Source organism: Leuciscus leuciscus (assembly GCF_965113295.1).
Source record: "Leuciscus leuciscus genome assembly, contig: HAP1_SCAFFOLD_603, whole genome shotgun sequence".
Lineage (NCBI taxonomy): Eukaryota > Metazoa > Chordata > Actinopteri > Cypriniformes > Leuciscidae > Leuciscus > Leuciscus leuciscus.
This window is the reverse complement of record NW_028118136.1, coordinates 2,060-26,161: the sequence shown is the minus strand read 5'-3', so window position 1 is coordinate 26,161 and position 24,102 is coordinate 2,060. Positions and strand designations below refer to the sequence as shown.

The 24,102-nt window shown below is 37.0% G+C and overlaps 2 protein-coding genes across 2 annotated transcripts in view; both read left to right on the top strand.

The window, feature by feature from the left end:
• Positions 1-23,784, top strand: part of LOC309491817 (receptor tyrosine-protein kinase erbB-4-like) — a gene marked incomplete at both ends in the record, with an annotated part of 28,990 nt that extends 5,206 nt beyond the window's left edge. Inside the window, 11 exons of the mRNA XM_082190843.1 lie at positions 785-858; positions 1,505-1,595; positions 2,398-2,597; positions 5,639-5,771; positions 9,202-9,295; positions 9,888-10,042; positions 17,404-17,448; positions 17,708-17,840; positions 21,338-21,460; positions 21,536-21,634; positions 23,599-23,784. Of these exons, the coding sequence (XP_082046969.1) occupies positions 785-858; positions 1,505-1,595; positions 2,398-2,597; positions 5,639-5,771; positions 9,202-9,295; positions 9,888-10,042; positions 17,404-17,448; positions 17,708-17,840; positions 21,338-21,460; positions 21,536-21,634; positions 23,599-23,784 (1,333 nt within the window). The remainder of the gene's footprint in view (positions 1-784; positions 859-1,504; positions 1,596-2,397; positions 2,598-5,638; positions 5,772-9,201; positions 9,296-9,887; positions 10,043-17,403; positions 17,449-17,707; positions 17,841-21,337; positions 21,461-21,535; positions 21,635-23,598) is intronic.
• Positions 10,377-14,836, top strand: LOC309491818 (piggyBac transposable element-derived protein 4-like). Its single transcript, XM_082190844.1, has 2 exons — positions 10,377-12,823; positions 13,230-14,836. Exons 1-2 carry the CDS (start codon positions 11,561-11,563, stop codon positions 13,893-13,895), a joined length of 1,929 nt encoding a protein of 642 aa, XP_082046970.1. The 5' UTR covers positions 10,377-11,560; the 3' UTR covers positions 13,896-14,836.
• Positions 23,785-24,102: the final 318 nt, after the last annotated feature.

Sequence of the window (24,102 nt, the reverse complement as noted above, 5' to 3'; positions counted from 1 at the left end):
CGGAGATCAGGGTTCGAGGCCCGCACAGAGCGGGGCGAGTAGGACCTGGGTGAGTTACATAAACAAAGACAAAACTATAATAGCCTATTTACAGATGAAACTAACCTGCACTTGAAGTCCTGAACAAATCAGAAGTGTTGCTGCTCCACCTTGGTGCTTCAACTCCATTCTCGAGTCTCTCGCATTGATGACCAAAAGAAACCTTTTGGCGGAGGCGCGGATTGCGCGAGAGCCGAATCGCGTTTGCCAGTCAAGACTAACCAATTCATGATTTAATAGAGATGCATGCATGCCATGCCACCAAATACAGATTAAAACGAAAGTAGAGGGGTAGAAAGTACAGATATTTGTGTAAAAATGTAATAAGTGAAAGAAGCCTACTTCAATATTTATATTTCTGACAACATTTTAAAGTACTGATACCAAAAATCTACTTAAGTACAGTAACGTATTTGTAGGCCTACTTCGTTACTTCCCATCTCTGCATCTGTCATGCATTTCCTAGCAATCAAACACGTTTCTGTGCGAGTTTGTGTTAAGAACGATTTCAAAGTCTGGTAGTGTATGATCCCAAGTCGTTTAGTTTATGATGCCTATTTTTCTCTGTAAACATTTACAAAGTCGGTAATTGTGTGATGACTAGTGTTTTTATTTTATTTTATTTTTATCTGATCAGATTTTAAGTCATATACCTAGTGTATTCGAGCCTTTAGGCCACAGATGCACGTGTGTGCACATACATATAACCCTTTTTCTGGTTTGTTTTGTGTATTATTTTTAATAGGGACATGTTTCATGGTATCAGAGCTCTGGACCCTGATCGGTTAAATGTATTCCGCACCGTCAGAGAGATCACAGGTGAGCGACAGTCACCATCCATCACATCACAACCCATTAAACCTGTGTAGCCTTGCGTAAAACCATTAACATTCTTTATTTCTTCATACATTAACTTTTTATCCTTTGTGTTAGGGGATATTCTTTGTCACAAATCCTAACGCGGTATGCAATATTTATTTGTTTATAAAGCCTCAAAGGAATGAACTATGACTCTTGTCACTTTCAACTTGTTCTTATGATTGTGCCAAATAGCTAATGGAGTGAAGCAGCAAAGCAACGTTTTCCAAATGAAACTCGTGCACTAAGAAACTGCTCTCTTGTGCACCAACGGTGTACCCTCAGTTTAGACACATTTCACCCAATACGACAACAAAATTATAATTTAAACAATGTGCGTCTGAAGAAATGATGCTCAGTGGTAATGGAACCGTTCTTTTAATTAGCGCAATCATTTCCCTTAATATACTTTCATTTCAAAATAATGGGGTAATTTTACTGTCAGACAGACAATCATAATATTGTACTCACTGGACCTGTGGCAATATCCTCAGCCGATGTCTACTGTCATAGTAACAAACTTGTTTATCTGTGTCATACTCAGGGTAAAAGCATAATTTGAACGAGCAAAAGCTGAATAATTTTCTTTTGTTCTCTGTTTTCGTAGGTTCGTTAAACATCCAGTCCTGGCCAGAAAACATGACAGATCTTGGCGTTTTCTCGAACCTTGCCACCATCGGAGGGCGATCTCTTTATAGGTAAAAGTTAAAGCTCGTCATCATTACTTGATTCACAACATTTGTGAACATATGTGTGTTTGATATTAGCTTTTTGTTATAATGATGATAAATCCTGATTATTCTAAATAAGGGAGTTAGAAATGTATGTCACTTTATTTCGATGGTCCACTTCAGACTTTCTACTAAGTCAACTACCTCTCATTAGAGTTTTCGTAAACTGTTAGGTTAGAGTAGAGGGAGGCAAGTTTGGTCCTACAGTAAGTCCATATATTTCATATATTTTTTAAAGGTTTTAACATGGGGTTACTTCAAGTACATAAAGTCCTGTGCCTAGAATCCATGTGCTAAATAAATAAAAGTACTGCTTTGTGTCACAGTTATGTGGCTGATGGGTGGATTGATGCTGCCCATGGGTAAAGCCTTTTTTCTTCACCCAACTCTCAAAACCATGTCCAGAATTCACTCTTGAACTAGTTTAGTTGAAATCTATTAGGCCTTTGTAGTTTCAGAGGGTTGGCAAATACGTGTCGCAGTCCCAAGTGTACTTTCCCTGTTCATGTTTGGGCTGAATCTTTTCACAGATTTGCTCATACTCTAAATGATTTAAATTGTCTTTTAGTAATATATTCAGAAGTGTCCTCGTTAACTACTTCTAAGAATTCCCTTGTTTCACATTAAATGCAAGTGAAAAATTTTCACTCCTTCTGGATGTTGCACTTAAAATAGTTCTTGTAGCATTGTTGTCATTTATCAGAGACATCTTCTATTATACCCTGCATTAATGTGAAGAAGAGTGAAGCAGTCTGTGTCTTCTTCTCAGTGGTATTTCTCTGCTGATCCTGAAGCAGCGCTGGATCTCTTCACTGCAGTTCCAGTCTTTGACAGAGATCAGCGCCGGTAACGTCTACATGACGAACAACAGCCAGCTCTGCTTCTATAATACAGTGAACTGGACCGGTCTGTTCCGCACCAGCACCCAGAGAGCTCTGATCAAGAACAACAGGGACACCAGAGAGTGTAGTGAGTGTCGTTCAATCGCAGCTCTCATCTACACCTCCATCTGTTCAGTAACTGTGATTTAAATAAGATGTTTGAAGCAGGAATAACAATCTTGGCATGCAATAGCGATGCATTTGTTTGAAATGCTTCCATATCCAGCGAAGACCAGCTAATCTCAAAAACAGACTTTAATTTGACTGAAAATTGAGGATCAGATTCTGTAATTTACTTGCTAAAATACAACCAATTTAATTGCATCTTATGATGTCTTATTGAATTTTGTAATTGAGATAAAGTAAAAAGAGAATCATACACTTGCAGTTTGGCTCAAGCCTTGAGGAAACAGTATATTATATTGTTATTCGTTTATAGTGATCGTGTTAACAGTGTTAACATTTTCTTTCCCTGTCCACTTGCAATTTTAGCCAAATGTTTTTGCTCCAAAAAGATGCAATTTAGATACATGACTATTAAGAGTTAAGCGAAAAACTTATTTTATACACGCACAACAGCATTTATCTCACATTCATTCTTCAGGGCAGGCCAAGCTGCTGGATATTGAGTTAACATAAATATGTTATGTGAGTGAATAAATTAAAATTCTTTAGATATGAGACTCCTATGTACCTAATACATCATAGTTAATATAATTAATATGCACTACTCTTCAAAAGTTTGGAGTCAAAGATTTTATTCAGCAATGATGATGCATTATATTGATAAAAAATGACAGTAAAGATCTTTATAAAGTTCCAAAAAGATTTCTATTTAAAATAAATGCTGTTATTTTGTAGCTTTTTATATTCATCAAAGATTATATCAAATATGTCATGGTTTCGCAAAAATATTTAGCAGTCCAACTGTTTTCAACTGTTTAAAAAAAAAAATTCAAGTAAAAACATTTAGTTTAGTGTCCAATTCTTGTTGTTAACTAACTATAAACTATGACTTTTGCCTCAATAAACTACTAATTATTGCTTATTTATAATTAGTAAGGTAGTTGTTAAGTTTAGGTATTGGGTAGATTAAGGGATGTAGAATATGGTCATGCATAATACTTATTTTAAGTACTAATAAACAGCCAATATCCTAGTAATATGCATGCTAACAAGCAAATAGTTAATAGTAAGAATTGGATCCTAAACTAAAGTGTTACCAAACATTTGTTTAAAATTGTAATAATATTTCAGAATATTGCAGTTTTTATTGTATTGTTGATCAAATAAATGCAGTCTTGGAAGGAACTGTTAATCTCACTATTGCAGCCCCCAAAATAGCTTCTTTTTTATCGTACAAACACATAGATATTCAATAAATGACAACTCTTTAAACCACAAACTGAGTCTATCATTGAAGATAGCCTAAAACTGGAAATAGGCCATTGAAGTAAGATGTTACTTGTGAAAGTTAAACTTGTGGAGCTAATGAAGATGTTAACAGACGGAGAGCCATTTCCAGCGCACACCGCCAAGCTGGATATAATTAGTGTGATAATAAGTCTGTAGCGTGAGGGATCAATGGCTCTGTTAGCCGGCTCATTCATTAGCCTCTTTTCCACACCATCTATCAAACTGACCAACAGCTCAGACCCATACACACACACACATACACACACAATGTGTTTATCCATGAAGGACAATGTTTTTTCAAACCCAATTGTGTAGCAAGGATAACTGTCTAATGTGGTTGGTGAATTTGAAATATATTTAACCACTTAAAGATCATCAACATTGCTTTGCACTTTACAAATCCCCAGGTAACACTTTAATTTACAGTGTCTGTTACATGTACTAACTGCGTAAACTTTTTAATGTAAATTACATGCAACTAACCCTAACCAAACACTACTCCTAACCCTAAGTGCATGTAGTTAATTAATATTACTAAGTACTTAATTGTATAATTACAATGTAACACGGTGTTGCAGTAGAGCACATTTATTTATTTGTTTATGCACAAATTAAAACATCTTTGTGCATTTTGAATACAAATTGTATAGAAAATGCACCATTTCATTTGAGTTGTTCTGTGGACTTTGCTAAAACTGGGAAACATTTAGACATTGTTGAAATTGAGAAAAACTTAAATGGTTTGTTTCAGGACCTTCAATTTAATTTTAATTTCAATTAAGATTATTGTACATTTTATTATATATATATATATACAGTGTGTGCAGTTTTTTTTAGGCACATTTGACCAATTCCAAACCACATTAATTGTAATAACTACTATTCATTTTGTATTTAATCATTTATAAGTGATATATAATTGTTCATGAAGGCTGGAAATAAAAAAATGCCTTATATTCAGGTGTGCATAATTATTAGGCAAGTTTTCTTTTACAGATAAAATAAGCCAAAAAAGAGATTTAATTCAGACTTAAAAGTCAAAAATTATTAAATCCCCATGAGAAGGATGCAATACTAGAGATTGCAGTTAAGGCATGACCATTGGAAAGTGAAATACTCATTGGGTCAGCAGGGTCAGACAAAAACAGGTGGAGAAGATAAGACTCATGTTAACTGCAAAAGAATTAAGAATTAAGGTGAAGAATTAAGTGTGAAACCATCAGGAACCCTTTAGTCTCCAGCGCCACCATTTTCCAGAACTGCAACCTACCTGGAGTCTCCAGAAGAGCAAGGTGTCAGGATCTCAGAGGTTAGGTAAAGAATCCTAAAAAATGACCCCCACTTAATAAGAATCACAAGCAGAAGTGTAGTAAAATAAATGAAGAATATATATACATATATACATATACACACACATATATATATATATTTTTTTTTTTTTTTTTTTTTTTACAACTTACCAAAACATTACCTGCCAAGCGTTTTATAAGTAATTGCTACTATAACTAATAGCTAAATAATTCCCCTTTTAGCTGTTGTAAAATAAATTGACATGCTTTCTGAAGTATGGATAATAAATGTTCTACAAAAGTACTCATGCAACCATGAATTTACTACCACACTTGCAGGATGGAAATATCCAAGTTCCAAATTAATTCCGTAGTTGCAGTGTTTTGTTTCTTAATGTTTGTGTGTGTTTGTGTGTTTTTTCAGCTAAAGAGCAGATGGTTTGTGATCCGTTGTGTTCGGAGGCAGGGTGCTGGGGTCCTGGCCCAGAACAGTGTCTCTCATGCAAATACTTCAGCCGAGGAAGGACATGTGTCAAGTCCTGTAACTTATATTATGGGTGAGTATGTGTGCAAACAAATAATTTGTGGTGTCACTTTGCTTATGTACACAGCTTTTCAAGTTTTTTTCTTTTTAAAAAATTCTGTCTTCTTGCTTGTCTATTTCTTAAACCACTTTAGATTGCAGTTTCCTTAGCAGATTTTTTTTCAGATAGGCTGCTGGCTCCAAAGATATATCTCCAGTATGACTATCATGATCAGACTATCAAGATCAAGGGATCAAAATGCTTTTAATGCTATTTATAAATCAAAGGAATGGGCAGAGTCTCATGCTTTTCCGGCAGGCTGGAAAAAAATACATGGAGACATGGAAACAGGCTTTGAAAAGAACAGGCAAAATGTCCAATGCTGAGATTTTGTTTGCAAATGCATGCGTTTCTTTCATTCGATTTTTTTTTTCTTTTTCTTTTCTTTCCTAGAGCTATTCTTGAATTCTCAAGAGACCACTGCAAAATTAGAAAATATGGTTTCTATTTTATATGAATTTGTTTGATTAGCATGGACATTTATGTTTTATTCTATGAACTACTGACAAAATTTCTTCCAAAGTTGAAATAAAAATATTGTCATTTAGAGCATGTATTTGCATAAAATGACTACTGGTCAAAATAATAATAATAAAATTTTAAAAAGCCGTGTTTTCAGACCTCGAGTAATGCAAAAAAAAACAGTTTATTTATTTATTGACCCAAGCCACGTACAAGGCTATCCTGGAAGAAAACTTGCTTCCTTCGGCTCTGACAGTGTTCCCCAACTCGAAGGATTGGTTTTTCCTGCAGGATGGAGGACCACCAGATCAAGACCCTGTCATGGCCAGCCCAAACTCCAGACCTGTCACCCGAACCCCATTGAAAACCTCTGGAATGATCAAGAGGAAGGACACAAGGTCACAAGCTGTCAAATGAAGCCGAGCTGCTTGATTTATTTATTTTTTGTCTCCCAACAGCAATATGACTCATCTGAAGTTAAAACATTAGCATCATGTTGTTAAAAAATTAATACAAACTTGTTTTCTTTGCATCAAGGTCTGAAAACACGGCATTGTGTTTGTTATTTTGACCAGCTGTCATTTTCTGCAAATAAATGCTCTAAATGTCAATGTTTTTACTTGGAATTTGGAAGAAATGTTGTTGGTACTTTATATAATAAAACTAAATATTAATTATACTCAAACACAAAGTTAAAGTAAATCCAGAGAATTTAGCGTACAGTCAGATCAGTAATATTGCTGAATATTAACATGCCCCTATTATGGTGCACTGCAATAAATTTGAAATATAACGTTACACATCGGTTTGTTGATGGACAAACACTTGTTAATGCTGATGATGTGGAATGACAGCTGCAACATCTCATTATGTACCTCAAGCTGAGTAGCATGTCACTAAGAAACGTCCTGCTCAAGTCATCCTTGCGATTGATGTTCGGGTTGAATAACTAGTTCTTCCAGTGTTTCATCATTGGACTCGCGCTCTGATTGATATGGTAAAATCAACGTCATCGTTACTGTCTTTATAGTTCAATCACTAAACTTTAGGTAGCCTCCGGACAGGGCTGACGTTCAGTTATGGTAATGAGCGTGTTACGAGGTAGTACGAGGTAGACCAATCACAACAGTCTGGGCCGTCTGGCCAATCAGAACAGAGCAGGCTCTCGGAAAGGAAGGATTTAGAGAGACGGATTCATCCATCGAGTCGTTTAAGAATCATTGAAAAATGATGTGATGTGCAATATACAGACCCTTTCCAAAAAATGTGAATATCATGGAAAAGTTTATTTATTTCCATAATTCCATTCAAAACGTTAAACTTCCATAGATTATAGATTCAGGGCCCACAACTTAAACAATTTCAAGTATTTAGTTGTTTATTTGTACATAATTTGGGCTTCCAGCTCATAAAACCCACGAAAACAGAATTCCAAAAAATTAGAATATTACATGAAATCACACAGTAATTACACAGTAACACCATGGTCATTGAACCAGGTTTTGGTTCTTTTGGCAGTGTGGGCCGGTGCAAATCCTGCTGGAAAATGAAGGAAGCATGAAGTGCTCTGAAAATGTCCTGGTAGACGGCTGCGTTGACTCTGGATTTAATAAAGCACAGTGGACCAAAGTCCTCTTTTCTGATGAGTTCTCATTTGGAAACCAAGGTCCCAGAGTCTGGAGGAAGAATGGAGAGGCACACAATCCAAGATGCTTGAAGTCCAGTGTGAAGTTTCCACAGTCTGTGTTGGTTTGGGGAGCCATGTCATCGGCTGGTGTTGGTCCACTGTGCTGTCCACTCAACGCAGCCGTCTACCAGGACATTTTCAGAGCACTTCATGCTTCCTTCAGCAGACAAGCTTTATGGAGATGCTGACTTCATTTTCCAGCAGGATTTGCACCTGCCCACACTGCCAAAAGAACCAAAACCTGGTTCAATGACCATGGTATTACTGTGTAATTACTGTGTGATTTCATGTAATATTCAAATTTTTTGGAATCCTGTTTTCGTGGGTTTTATGAGCTGGAAGCCCAAATTATGTCCAAATAAACAATTAAATACTTGAAATCGTTTAAGTTGTGGGCCCTGAATCTATAATCTATGGAAGTTTAACGTTTTGAATGGAATTATGGAAATAAATAAACTTTTCCATGATATTCAAATTTTTTGGAAAGGGTCTGTATATTATGAGAAAATGTAACTGTTTTTTTAATTTTTTTTTTTACTTTTGATGGATGTAAACCTGTTGTAGGAGACGTCCAAAACAAAATTAGGACCCTTTAAAATAGCAAAATAGGGGCACTTTAAGTTTGACTTCAGGATATCTCAGATTGAGGGTAAAATCAAGCTAACCCTACAAGTGTATCTTAGAGCAAGAACATTGTGTGTGTGTGTGTGTGTGCGCGTGTGTGTGTGTGTGTGTGTGTGTGTGTGTGTGTGTGTGTGTGTGTGTGTGTGTGTGTGTGTGTGCGCGCTTATATTTTTCACATTTTTAGACATATACATTTATTTTGAAGAGAAATCAATACAAATCACAGCTAGAGACATGCATTGGCTGGGTGATGTTTAGTGTGGGATGAAAACTTGCAGTTTTAGACTTTGAGTTGGCACTAATGCTCTGGAGGTTTGATTTGTTCACATCTTAGATGCTTCTTTCAGGTCTTAATCGACAAGCTTTCTTCCTTTGCTCTTTTCTAACACTCTCAATGAAACTATCAACAACAGAAATAGATGAAAGTAGCATTGACATCTCCTTAAGCTGTTTCCACTTTCATTGATTTGTATGGCTTTTCTTGTATGCCTGTTTAGTTAATTGACCTAGATTTGGGCTTAATCACACTAGCCCCTGGTCGCTATGTAAAACGTACACTACATGTTGTAAAAAAAATTCTGTATCCATCCAATACATGGCTCATCACACATTATTCTTTGTCTGTTCAAGGGATGTTCGAGAGTATGCCAATGGCTCAGTTTGTGTTGAGTGTGACAGCCAGTGTGAAAAATCCGGAGAGAAAAGTTTGACCTGCCATGGCCCGGTAAGAGTCATGTGAGAACCTTTCGTTGCTGGATTTTGTTTTGCTTCAAATAAAACTTGATAACCTTGTCATCGAACAACAGAAAAGCCTAGATTTCTGGCAGAGTCGAATGCGTCCTATTCTCGTCGCAGCTTCAGACTGCATATAAAAAGATACATAAGTTGTATTTAGGGACCAGAAAGTCCTTTAGAGGCCAATTCACAATGTACCGACAGATGCCGAACAACACCGAAAGTCACCAGCTTACATCACGTCACTTCTTTAGACATTCTAATTCCAATTCAGCAAGTTCAATCGGTGAAAACAAGCTCCAACAGACGCCAACACACTGATCCGACGAAGTGTCTGTCGCCGTAGGTCTGCATCTGTCGGTGCGGTGTCAATTGCCCTTGGAACTTCATAAGAGGCCGTTTTTGTGGTTGAATGTGTTAGAAACAGTATGAAGATACAAAATAATGATGCATCTTGAAATTATATTACACGTCTGTGCTTGTTTGATTAAATTTAATTCCCTTTCCATCTTTTAAACAGTGCTTCAGTCTCTTGAGACACATTTCCTAATCTTCTATCGTTCTCTTTTCTCCCATTACAGGGTCCAGATCACTGCGTGAAATGCTTGCATCTGAAAGATGGGCCCAACTGTGTTGAGAAATGCCCTGATGGTCTGCAGGGAGCAAACAGCTTCATCTTCAAATATGCTGAGACCAACAACGAGTGCCATCCCTGCCACCCCAACTGCACCCAGGGGTAAGACTGTTTGCTTGTGTTTGCACTTGAATCTATTTGTAAGCTACTTTCCTTCCTTTAACTGCATCAAGCACAATATGCCCAGAGCACGAACCTAATTGCCCATGTGGGTAAAGCTGTCGTGCTTACCGCATTCAGTCTTAGACACATAGGCCTGGGGGATTTGAGAGCAGAGAGAACAGGTTCCTGACTCCACAGATCAGTGGTGCGCAACTGGTTTTGCTGCAGGACCCAGATTGTATATTGGACATCAAGTGTCCACCTAACACTGTGCCAACATTTTTCATTGGATAAAAAAGTCTTTGACATTAAACATTAAAAAATTATTAACCCTCTGGGGTCCTTCGGGTCAAAAATGACCCGAAGCGTTTAAATAAAAAAATATTAAAAATCGTAGCTTTATCAGAATGGTCCGAAACTTGGTGACTTTGTTGGTACTTGGTATATGAACACCCAAAAAAATTGGGGACAGGATTTGAATAGTCTAAGTGGCTGTAAAAAAAATAGTCACACTCAGGACATTCGGGTCAAAAATGACCCCCATAGGAAATGAATGGGAAATTGGCAAAAATGTGACAATACAGAGTTTTTTTGTGCGTACAATCTACAAATGAGCCACGATCCTGAAAAAAAGCACACAACAGTGAAGGGGTGAATCTGTAAAACATCAAGAGTGCAAAACAGACACACACACACACACACACACACACAAACAAACACACTTTTATACATACACACTAATAAATTCAGATTACAAAAATCTGTTTTGAATTTTTAAAAATCACAGCTTCATCAGAATGTTATGAAACTTGGTAACTTTTATGGTATTAGGTATGTGAACACACACAAAAATTTAGGTCACGATCCAAGCATGCTAAGTGGTCATCACACTTCTGCCCTTTGGTCAAAAATGACCCCCATAGGAAATGAATGGGAAATTGGCAAAAATATGAAAATATTCATATAGAGTTTTTTTGTGCATACAATTTTGTGCAAAACAGACAAACTCACACACACACACACAATTTTGGAAAATGTGTGAAATAAAAGCAATTATTCATCAATGTAAGAAATAAACTGCACAGCAATGAAAGCATGAGACTAAGCCATCAAGGTTGCAAAATAGACACACTAGCATACACATAGGGAAATATGAAACTGGTGAAACTGTAACAGAGAAAATGAAAATATGTGAAATAAAATAGTTGAATCAAATAAAGGAGAGACACTGGAGTAATGTCTAAGGATGAAATTCTTCCTTAGCTACCTCCAGGCCTATTGCAGCACCTGTTTATGAAAACAATAGCCAACCACAGCATTTGTTGACACACACACACAGAGAGACAGAGAGAGAGTAAGATCAAAGGAGGGAATTCTTCCCTAGTAACCTCCAGGCCTATTGCAGCACCTGTTTATGAAAACAAAAGCCAACCACAGCATTTATTTTTGAAAACAAAAACTTGGGGTATAAATATTGCCACTTTGAGCCCAGCCCACAGTTTACTCTCACACGTTACAATGGCTAAGAGATATAGTGCTGAGGAGACACTGCATTACTTACTGCAAAGCAGTGATGAAGAGGGAACAGTTTCAGTCTCTGAAGAGGATGATTTGACAGAGGCTGACCCAAATTACATGGAGGAGGATGAAGAGGCAGAGGAGGAGGAAGAGGAAGATTTAGAGGAGAGAGAAGGCCCTCAAACTCTCCCATCAAAGAACAGGGAAATACTGTGGAGTTCCATTCCTCTACCACAGACCACGGGCAGAGCACGGGCAGAGGAGATCAGAAAAATTGCACCAGGACCAACCAGGTATGCCACTCAAAGGGCTGAAGACATAAGATCTACATTTGAACTTTTTTTCACAAGATCTATGCAACAGCAGCTACTTGATATGACCAATTTAGAGGGGCAGCGAGTGTATGGTGAAGGGTGGGCAAATATTGAAGCTACAGAAATCCAAGCTTTTTTCGGGCTGCTAATTTTGGCTGGGGTTTTGAAATCCCACAATGAATCGTCTACAAGTTTATGGGACAGTGAAATGGGAAGGGCAATCTTCCGTGCAACAATGCCACACAAAAATTTCAAGCTGCTGACAAGAATTCTAAGATTTGACGACAAGAGTTCAAGAGCTGTGAGGAGAGAGCACGACAAACTTGCACCCATTAGACAGGTGTGGGAAGACTGGGTGCAAAGATTACCAATGATGTACCAACCTGATGAAAATATCACAGTGGACGAGAGCTTGGTGGGGTTTAGGGGCAGATGCCCATTCAAGCAGTACATGCCAAAAAAACCTGCCAAATATGGCATAAAAATATGGGCAGCGTGTGACTCGAAATCCAGCTACTGCTTGAAGATGCAAATTTACACGGGAAAACCTCCAGGGATGCCACGTGAGATCAACCTGGGGAGGAGAGTGGTCTTGGACATGGTCGATGGATATCAGGGACATATTGTCACTTGTGACAATTTTTTTTCCTCATACACTCTGGGCACAGAGCTTCTAAAAAAGAAAAATAGAATGATTGGCACAATCCGGAAGAACAAGACAGAGCTGCCAAGTGCTCTGGTCAACACAAGAGGCCGGGCGGTACACTCATCACTATTCGCCTTTACAGAAACACATGCCATTGTGTCTTACATCGCCAAGAGAAGTAAAAACGTCCTTCTGATGAGCACTGTCCACAGTGATGCGGCACTCAGTGAAAGAGGTGACCAGAAACCACAAATGATCTTGTCCTACAACCGCACCAAAGGGGGAGTGGACAATCTTGACAAGGTATTTTCTACTTTGTAATTTTTTATTGATATAACTATATATTATAAAAAATGATAATGATGATAATAATAATATTATATATATGTATATGACATCCAAGACATCCATATGACATCCATAGCTTAGAATTAAAAATAAAAAAATAATGCAAATATTTATGTATATATATATATATATATATATATATTGAAATATCCAGTGATAGTTCAATTCTTTTTACATGCCATTTAGCTTAGAATAAAAAAAAGATTTCTTTATGAAATTATGTGTGTGTACATTCACACACACATAATTTCATAAAATTATAAAAAAATTATTCTAAGCTAAATGGCATGTAAAAAGAATTGAACTATCACTGGATGTCAGCAGTAATACTAAATGTGTATGCTTTTTTGTGATATTTCAGATTGTTGCCACCTACACCTGCCGGAGGAAGACAGCTCGCTGGCCCATGACAGTGTTTTACAACATGTTAGACGTTTCGGCCTACAATGCATTCGTCATATGGAGGGAAGTAAATCCCAGTTGGAGGCAGGCCGACAGCTTCAGGAGGAGGCACTTTCTGGAAGACCTGGGAAGAGCGCTAGTGTACCCCTTTATTCAATCGAGGAGGCACATTCCCCGCACCATAGCCTCTCTTCAACTAATGAAGAAAGTGCAGGAATGCGATGAGGATGCAGTTTCCTCCACGGCTGGTCCCTCCCGAGCTGGTCCCTCCCCAGGTGATCCTTCCCGAGCTCGTCCCTCCCCAGCTGGTCCCTCCCCAGCTGATCCCTCCCCAGCTGATCCTTCCCGAGCTCGTCCCTCCCCAGCTGATCCCTCCCCAGCTGGTCCCTCCCCAGCTGGTCCCTCCCGAGCTGGTCCCTCCCGAGCTGGTCCCTCCCGAGCTGGTCCCTCCTCAGCTGATCCCTCCCCACCTGGTCCCTCCCGAGCTCGTCCCTACCCAACCAAAAGGTGGAGATGCAAAAGGTGCTTGCCACAGGAGTGTAAAACGGGCACCATTTGCTCACGGTGTCACATTCCTATCTGCAAGAGACACTCTGTCAGTTTATGTGAAAACTGTAATCTGTAATTAGTATGTAAATAATATGTAAATATAGTTAGGATACTTTTTTATTTCTCTAATTTACGGTTTGATAATTTTTATACTTTTGCTGTTATTTTAGTTTTTTGTTTATAATTTCCGTTGCCAATTTTGAGTTACTGTTCATAGAATAGCCTGTGTAAATAGTATGCAAATAATATAAATTTATAGTTATGATATTTAAAACAATCTATTTTTCATTGTTTGATAATAATTATTATACTTTTACTGTTAGTTTTTCGATCATTATTTGATGTTGCCAATTTTGAGTTACTGTTCATTTAATTTGTTCATTGAATTTTGAGTTACTGTTCATTGAATACTGTTCATTGAATTTTGAGTTACTGTTCATTGAATACAAAATGTTTATTGTCAAAGATTAATAAAAATATGTTATGATTGAAAGAATTGCATTTTTATTAAGTTAGAATTAAAACATCGGGTAACAAAATCCTTTCAATTAGTTATCTTTCTAATGCAATGTTCAGATTTGACTGAATTATAAAGTAAAACTGGCGCTTCAAATTACCCTTTAAACCAACCAAACAAACAAAAAAAATGACAAAAATAGTCTTTGAGAATCTGTTATTATATTTTAAAATCAACAACCTGAAAAAAAATGGGCAAATATGTGCAAAAATCACTAGAATTCGCAAGCCTTTCTACAGAAAGCTGTAAATCCATCTAGTGGTAAAAATGTGCTATTGCGTGATAAAAATGCTCAGTGTATCCACCAGATGGCACCCATCTCATTTAAAAAATTGTTTTCATGAGGCCTAGGCTTGACTCTAAAATGAAATTCAGCTTTAATAATTTTTTTTAAAAAAATATATATATATATAAATTTTCCATTATATTCAATGGGAAAAAATGGGTCATAATTATTGCATAAATATTAATTATAAATCATAAAATTCTCTCAAAACACCAAAAAAGAAAAGAAAAAATATTATTAAAAAAAAAAAAAAAAAAAAAAAATTAAGATTTTTTTTATATATATTAATTTTGCCCTCCGGGTCATTTTTGACCCGAAGGTCCTGAGTGTGAGTGTTCAATGAAGGACCCCAGAGGGTTAACATGTAGCTTGAGTGTTTAGTTTGTAATAGTCACTTTAGGAGTGTCATACTCTTCGGTGAATCTCACAAAAACATGTCCCGGTCACATTTCAAATCAAAAGAAAATGGTAAGAAATGGAATTTTGAATGAAGAAAATGAAGGGTATTTTCTTTTCACATTATGACATTTATTTAAGCATTTATTTAAACATGTAAGCACAATTTTCGGTAGCACTTTATTTCAATAGTCCTCTTTAGACATTCTACTAACTATAAGTTGCTTTGCAACCACATGTCAACTAACTGTCATTAGAGTATAAGTAGACTGTCTGCTTAATATCTGTTAACACTTTATATTCATGATCCCCCAAGTAACTTGGCAACTACAAGTCAACTTATTCTACCAACCCGAACCCTAACACCTAACCATAACCATAACAGTCTACTGACAGTCTACTACAGTCTACTAATACTATAATGAGAGTAAGTTGACATGTAGTTGCATATGTAAGATTATTTAGTCAGTAATTCTGACAGGTCAATTTAGCTCAAAGGAATTATTAATTAATTTATAGGGAATTCGAAAGAATCACTTATTACAACCGAGCAAATGACTCGTCCGCGGTTCATTTGAACTGGCTGTAATTATCAACTCTGCAGCGGATATAAATATCCAACTATAGTTAAACACTATTTGTTAGCAAGGTAACTTAAATCAGCAGTTTAAGACATTAAATTCGTAAGCACACAAGTAACACTTCTCTTTTAAAATACAAACAAGATTTTATTGATTATTCTAACACATAAAACTAATATCTAACACAAACACACACACACACATTCATACGGGTTGCAGAAAGAAAGAGAGTGAGGAAAGAATGAGTTTTAAGAGTGAGATGATGAAATCCCAAGTTTCTATATGCACTTATAAGACATGACCTGGAACGAACCATCAATCATTAATTTAACCCTTCTATCGTTTCTTAGGGTTATTACATTTATATCAATACACCAGTTCAGCTTAAGAGTCTGGAGGCAGTACTTGCTTTCCCTTTGGGGATTCCCTTTCGTCAGCATAAAAGGGGGTTTCCCGAGTTCTGTGCCTGATGTCTGGGGCGACCAGTCACGTGGTGTGCTGGCGGATGAATGAAAGTATTTGTTGAAGCTGGCTTTGCAGAAGAAACGTGGACCGAAATCTTACCGCAAAACTTAACTTAGAACCGAGACTCACAACGGAAAAGAAAGGAAACTAAGAAAAGAAAGGAAATTGAGACGAGAGTAGGTGATGGCTGGAATGAAGCTGTTGAACCCGTTCTTCTGATCTTGATTTGGATTCTTTTATCTCTGCGCGTCTACATGGTTACTTGTCTGTCTGGTCTCTTCTCCCTTCGCGCACTTTTTCTAACCTTGTTGAGAACAACTCACATGTTTGTCCGGCCTCCTGGATCAGTTCTGACCAATTAGACACTGTCTTTCTTTGTCTCATCGTAAATCATGCGTTATCTGTGATCTCCTTGCTCTCCAGTACTAACAGAGAGAACAGATGCCACAGTTTAGACATCATTAGTATTATAAGAATACGAAACATTTTACACCGATTTCAATCAAGCCATCTTTTGAATCAAGAGCATACGATCATACTGATATGAAACACAACACACTTTCATTCAAACACCTAACAGTTATAACCATTAAATTACTTACATGGGATCTAACTTATTAAACATGCATATAAGTGGTAGAAACAACATAGAATTATGTAGTTGCATGATGTTTGATAAGTCCATTGAAAACTGTTCTGGGAGGATTTTATGTATTGTTATAGGCAAAATCTCAGTTCTTGTGGTTTGAAGAGATTAGAACTCTGGTTTGGTCATTCAGAGGTCCTTAAGGAGGAGGGGGTCTGGAATGTTGTGGGGTCCAGCAACTTCTGCTGTTATCTTTATCCGGCACTGAGTTGTGCCATCTCTGAGCCAATCATTATTTTCCAAGCTATCTCACATTGACAAGTTCTTCCTTTAGTTGGGCTCATAAAAGTTCTTAGGTAGACTGGCTGGAGCCTTCTTTTATGGTTCTGGAATGTTGAGTTCTGTGTGGAGTTATGTTTGAACAAAACACCCTGAAGATTCATCTGTGTTTTGGTTCGCACTCAATCCTATACATAGTTAGTAGAATGTCTAAAGTGGACTATCGAAATAAAGTGGAACCCAATTTTCCTATTACCATAACTGTAATGGATCTGATCTTTGTGAGTTTATCAGATTATCATTGCTCTAATACAGTAATTAAAAGAAAAGGATAATCATTTTGTTCTTTTTTATTTATCTGAATAAATTGAATGCAGTTTAAGAAATACTACCATCAATAATTGAATCTACCAGTCTGTTGCAATATAACTCAAATTTGTTGATTATAACTCAATATGATTGTCTGTGTTGCAGTTGTACTGGACCCCGAGTGCAAGATTGTGTTGGCATGTTGGACAGGTAAGGGCTTTCACAAATGCAACTTTGGTCAAGGATAATTTGCAAAAAATAAAAAATAAAACAGCAAATAAAAGTGAATATTAATATTTGATAACATAAAGGATATTTATAATAAAAAAACAAAAAACTAATAGAATATAATCCAAATGTTTTTCTATAGCATTAGTGCTATGCAGAGTGGGGTTTTTGCTCAACTGGTGAAAAAAAAAAAAAAACATTTCCTCCTAGCATTACTACTTATTTTCTTTTGATGTTCCAGGACTCCTCTGATTGCGGCTGGGTTTATTGGGGCTCTCTTTGTGATGGTCATCATAGCTCTTGGTGTGGCCGTTTACATCCGCAGAAAGAGCATTAAGAAAAAGAGAGCTTTACGTCGTTTCCTGGAGACTGAGGTGAGAGAGGCCTGTTCTCATATGTGTAGTAAATGAGTAAGCAATGACTAAAACAGGAACATTCCATACATTATGCATCATATCTTGTGTCTCTTCTGTCTGTCACCTTGCATCAATTTCCTCCCCTGTCCACGGGTTTTTCATTTCTTTTTTGTTTTGTTTCTTGGTGAGGTGCATGCTTAAAAATTCCCCAGCATACAGCACATAAAGTATTCAGCGGAGGGCCTTCCTTAAATGTGTGGCAGGTTTGTTGGGTTAATGCATAGCCCTGTTGCCCTGAATGACTGTGCAGCCTATTAAAAAACATGGCCTGTCTATGCTGGTTTGGATAATTTGCAGGTGGAGCAACAGTGTTATAGACAGCTGTCAGCTTGAGAAGATACCCTGTATCCAAAAGCTGACAGAGACACTCACGCACTAGAATCCTGAAATCCGTTTTAGAAAACCTGAGACCTCTGTTCAAGTAGAAAGTGATGCGTTTCTGCCAAGAATAAGAAAAGGAGAGGTCTAGACCACCCAAATGTTTGCCGATTACCTCAGAGATGTTTTGAAAGTGTAGCTAACTTTACAGATCAATTTCACACTAAAGAATTAACAAAAGTGGCCTAAAAAATACAAGCTGCCCATTTCTGCTTTTAAGCCTTTTGAATGCCTCTCCCCATATACTTCCATTGTAGGTGCTTTTTTAAAGCTTTTTTGCTTAAACTGAGAGAATTTTAAATTCTGTTGATAGTTATATTGAACCTGAAACACTCATTTACTTAAAGGAGAACTCCGGGCAATTTTTATGTTAATCTTGATCGTTATACCTTTGTGAGTACTGTCTATAGAAAAAAAACAAAAAAACGAACCGGATTGGTGCTTAATGCCCAGAGCTCCCACTCAGCTAAAACAGCAGTTATGGGGGCATATACATAAAGAGTGTCTTTGTGCCTCTTAACAGACACAAAATGCAATTAAAATGTCTGTCCAACATGAACAGGGCCCTTACATGACAACAAGATGCGTTTAGCAACTTAGCCATTGTTTCAATTCACCTAAATAGTGTTTTAGACGGCTAGCTGTAGTTTCGCGCTGAAGTCCCGTGGGAACTCAGTTGTAGCCGGAAAAAGGTAAATAGCAGTGTGCAGGTGGGAGGAGCGTAGTGTGTGAAGAGTGAAGATCGTAGTTGCTCACAAGTGAAGAAGAAATGGTTCGCGTTTGTGCCGTTCCGAATTGTGGCAACAGAATGCGAAAATGGGTTTGTAATGGGTTTGTAACTCCCATACAAGTACTACGCGCTAAAGATTACCGCATTTGCAGCGAGCACTTTGACAAGGATGACTACACAGACACAACACAGCGGGGTCATGGAAAGGAAGACGATGAAAATTTAAGTTCTTGTATTTTCGCATTCTGTTGCCACAATTCGGAACGAACAACTGAGTTCCCACGGGACTTCAGCGCGAGACTACAGCTAGCCGTCTAAAACACTATTTAGGTGAATTTAAACAATGGCTAAATCGCTAAACACATCTTGTTGTCCTGTAAGGGCACTGTTCATGTTGGACAGACATTTTAATTGCATTTTGTGTCTGTTAAGAGGCACAAAGACAATCTTTATGTATATGCCCCCATAACTGCCGTTATAGCTGAGTGGGAGCTCTGGGCATTAGCTGTAGCAGCTCCGTGTTGCAAGCACCAATCCGGTTCGTTTTTTTCTTTTTTTTTTCTATAGACAGTACTCACAAAGGTATAATGATCAAGATTAACTTAAAAAATTGCCCGGAGTTCTCCTTTAAGCAGAAAGGAAAGCTCTGTATTATTATTCTACAAATACACCATCCTTTAACAGTGAATGTTAGACAAATGCTATTTCAGAACCACATATCTGGACAGCTCCCTCAAATACACAGTATACATGCTGTATTTCAGCACCACATAGATGGACAGCTCCACATTGTGTGTGTTCAGTCGACACATCCATAAAACCAAGTGATAGCCTTCTTTTTTGTGCTGTGATTGGTCACTTAAATTAACTGTTAGTCCTGAATAATGGATAACCAAATTTACATGTTTATAGATTGTTAAAATGTCACTATAAAAATGCCTTTTTCATTAGGTAAGATTGAAAGTGGGCTGTTTGTATAGGATGTGATGAGAGATACATTCTTTCTTCTCATAAATAAGAACATAAATAATCCCCCTGTTTCACAGACAAGTTTTAAGCCTAGTCCCAGACTAAAATGCATGTTTGAGCTGTTAGCAACTTGCACTGACATATCTTAAAATATGTCAGTGCCATTGTTTTGTCTCAAAATGCACACCAGTAATGTTTTTTGTTTGTTTGTTTTTTAATGAATGTTTATAAAAGCTTAAATGTTCTTAGTGAACTAAGGTCTAATCCTGGCTTAATCTAAGCCCTGTCTGTGAAACTGTTATCAAGGGTTTAATTCCTTAATTCAGAAAAACAACTTGTCATTTAGCAAATACTTTTTCAATTTATTTTGGTGCACTTATTACAGAGACAATTCCCCTGTAGAAACCTGAAATGAATAGTTCACCCCAAATATAGTAATTTATTCAACTTAAATAAACCCATAAATCTTTCTTTATTTTGTGGAACAGATGTTTTGCAGAATGTTCACACTTCTGCATAACTTAGTATGTATTTATATTATATTATATTGTATTATTAATTACATTATTATTTTTTTTAATCATGTTTGGAGCTCGGTAGAAAGTTATATCAGTTGGAAAAGAGCACTTTAGACATTCTGCTAAAGTTCTCCATTTGGGATCCACAAAATAAATACAATCGTGGAGATTAAAGATCAACCAAAAATGTCTAATTTGCCAGTTTACTGGAGACACAATGATGTTACCTCATGGATCAACCTCAAACTGGGGTTTGAACCTTCAATCTTGTGGTTGTCAATTAAATCTAACACCTCTCATCACATTACTGTTTACTTTAAACATTTACATTTTAATTTCCTAACAGTCAAATTATCTGAAGAACACTGGCTCTTTTTCCCCACAGGTCTGCAATCTGTTTATTGAGCACAAACAATTAAACGAGTCCAAGACTGACACACACACACACACACACACACACACACACACACACACACACACACACACACACACACACACACACACACACACACACACACACACACACACACACACACACACACACGCACTTTTTTTCCTTGCCCTTAATGAAACTACAAATGCTACTTTGTATTTTGCAATTATGTCTCTATTCATCCTTCTCAACCTTTCCTTCTTTCCTACCCCTCTCATATTCACAAGCTTGGTTCCCTTCACGACTGTTTACTCTCCAAATATCCAGTAACATCTTTTCTTTCCCTCTTGAGGCCCAATAACTACTGCATAAACAAATTTAATCCTAAAAATATGGTTAAATGTAACTTCTAAGAGCTTGTTTTGGAGCTCTGTGTATTTGTGCATTGAAACGTTGTGACTGATCTAAGACTTGGTTGTTGAAGCAGTTGGTGGAGCCATTGACGCCCAGTGGTACAGCACCAAACCAGGCTCAGCTGCGGATATTGAAGGAAACTGAGCTCAAGAGGGTCAAGATTCTGGGAGCTGGAGCCTTTGGCATGGTCTATAAGGTAGCACCTCTATCAGCATTTGTGGTTTTATATGATTTGAGGTGTTATTAACGATCCTGATGTCTTCTTGAAAAGGGAATCTGGGTTCCAGAAGGGGAAACAGTGAAGATTCCAGTGGCTATAAAGATACTCAATGAAAGTACAGGACCTAAAGCCAATGTGGAGTTTATGGATGTGAGTTAACTACCTTGATCTTAATAATACCACTATAATTGCTTTTTCAGTCAATTTAGCTATTCATGTTGTGACAAAATAAAATTAGTTTTCTTAATGCACATTCCTGGTCTTAATTTTGCATAATTTGTTATTCCAAAAAAAAAAAAAGATATTTTTTGATATTTAAATATTTAAATTTGATCAAAATATGATATATCTTCCTTCACCTCTGAAACAGGTCTTTGGCTGACTATTGAATTATTTTAACAAGTTATCATTCAAAAGTTTAGGATCAGTAAGATTTTTATTATTATTATTATTATTTTTTTTTTTAAGATACATTAAATTGATCAAAACTGACAGTAGAGATATTTATAATGTCTCTAAAGATTTATTTCAAATAAATGCTGTTGTAATAATTACAGAAGTAATCAAAGTGTCAGTTTGAATAATAAATGTTATGGCAGTAATAATAAATACCTTATTATTTTTTAATAACCATACTTTCCATTGAGCTGGCTCACATCCAGATCTTTTTAAATATTTAGCTTTAATATACTTAAATGCATTATATTACAGACATAACATGAGTTATAAATGTAATTTATCTCGACTTTAAATATAGCAAAGTAGTATTGAAAATAGGAAGGGATGATCTGCAGAGAGAACGGTTCAATAACACTGATCTGTCATATATCAGTTCTCCTTTTTTTCCCCTTGTTGTCTCTATTTCGTTCTGTCTTGCTCTCCCACAATTCAGAGAGAGGTCAAGTTCCTTTAAAAAGCCATCAAAACGTGACCTCACGTGCTGCGGCTGACTGTGATTGCCTGGGAATCCCTTTGTGTGTTCTGTTATCCGTGCAAATACATATAAGCAGGCAAGCTAATGCAGCGCTACTCATCCCTCTCTCCGTTGTGACACATAAAACTGTATATACTTTTGAAACATATGGCTAATTGAGTAAGACAGGCCAGCCGTCACTAATGGAGGTCAACGTCGCTGTAGGAGGCAAGAGTAGAATGGCATTTGCAGAGAGACCTGTTATGCTTTATATGCACCTTTTCCCTTCACCCCATGATGCTTTATGCACATTATGGGAGTAAATTCTGTTAAACTGTAAACAATCAGTGAAGGGTTTGCTTTATGAACGCAATAATAAGCAATGGACAATGAAGTGACATTATTCTACTCACCCTTCAACCATCAAACATTAAAAGGAAATTTAAAAGTGTAAAAGCATAAACAAATGACTAGAACAGACCACGAATAACCCCAAAAGCTTGATTTATTTCCACAGCAATATTACAGACGTGTTAAAAATCACTGTGGTAATATATGTCTGTTTGATGTAAAATATGTTGCCTTAATCAAAAATGCTCATTAACTTTAGCATTGAGTGATAATATCTCAAAGTGCTTTCCGTCATTTGAACAAATACTGCATTTACCTGCTTTAGAAACGTTCCAGTAAACAGGGATAAGGAGTGAAAAGGGGAGACAATTACATTTTAAAGCATCCGTGTGAAAACACCTGGAAAGAGATGTGAGGATTCGGGGAGAAAAATGAGAGAATCTTAGTGCATTCCAGTGAATTATTCATGGGATATATCATAAATTAAATCGGGAGAGCAAGCCAAAAATGAGCTGTATATGTTGTCTCTTTTCATAATGTTGCAGCGAAAAAAAAAGAAAAGAAAATATTCAGGAGGAAAAGAATGCAGTGAATGATACCATAGATTTCCTTGTGATACCATATCACATTAAAATACCATTATGTTATTCTTCTGACGTCTGAAAATTAAATACGAAGGGAAATTGACAGTCACACTGGCTGATAAGGATTATTTGTATCGCATTATTTTGATCGCATTATTTTGAAAGATTTGTTTCAGTCTTTTTGAGTGGAAGTTCCCCAAACCAGAAGTGCAACCCATAATTGAAAATTCAGCAGTGACCTGATCTTTTCTGTCTCTGGCTTCCAGGAGGCGCTGATCATGGCCAGCATGGAGCATCCTCATTTAGTGCGTCTGTTGGGGGTCTGCTTGAGTCCCACTATTCAGCTGGTAACTCAGCTCATGCCCCACGGCTGCCTGCTGGACTACGTACATGAGCACCAGGAGAACATCGGCTCCCAGCTGCTGCTCAACTGGTGCGTGCAGATCGCAAAGGTAAGACTGATTTCACATGTTGGTGTTATCAGTGAGACATCATCCCTGTGAATACTGCAGGAAGTCGTGTGTTTTTGTATACAGCCTTGGCTTTTGACTTCAGAAGATGTTTATTTTAGTATGTACGTGTATTAGTATGTAAGGGAATAGTTTATGCAGAAATTAAAATTCTGTCACCATCTACTCTGCTGTTGCTCAAAAATGTTCATCTTTCTGTGGAGCACAAAAGGAGTTATTTAACAGAATATTCAGGCTGCTCTTTCCCAGATCATGAATTTATAGAGTGCAACAGTCGGGTTCCGGTTATCCATAGGGAAA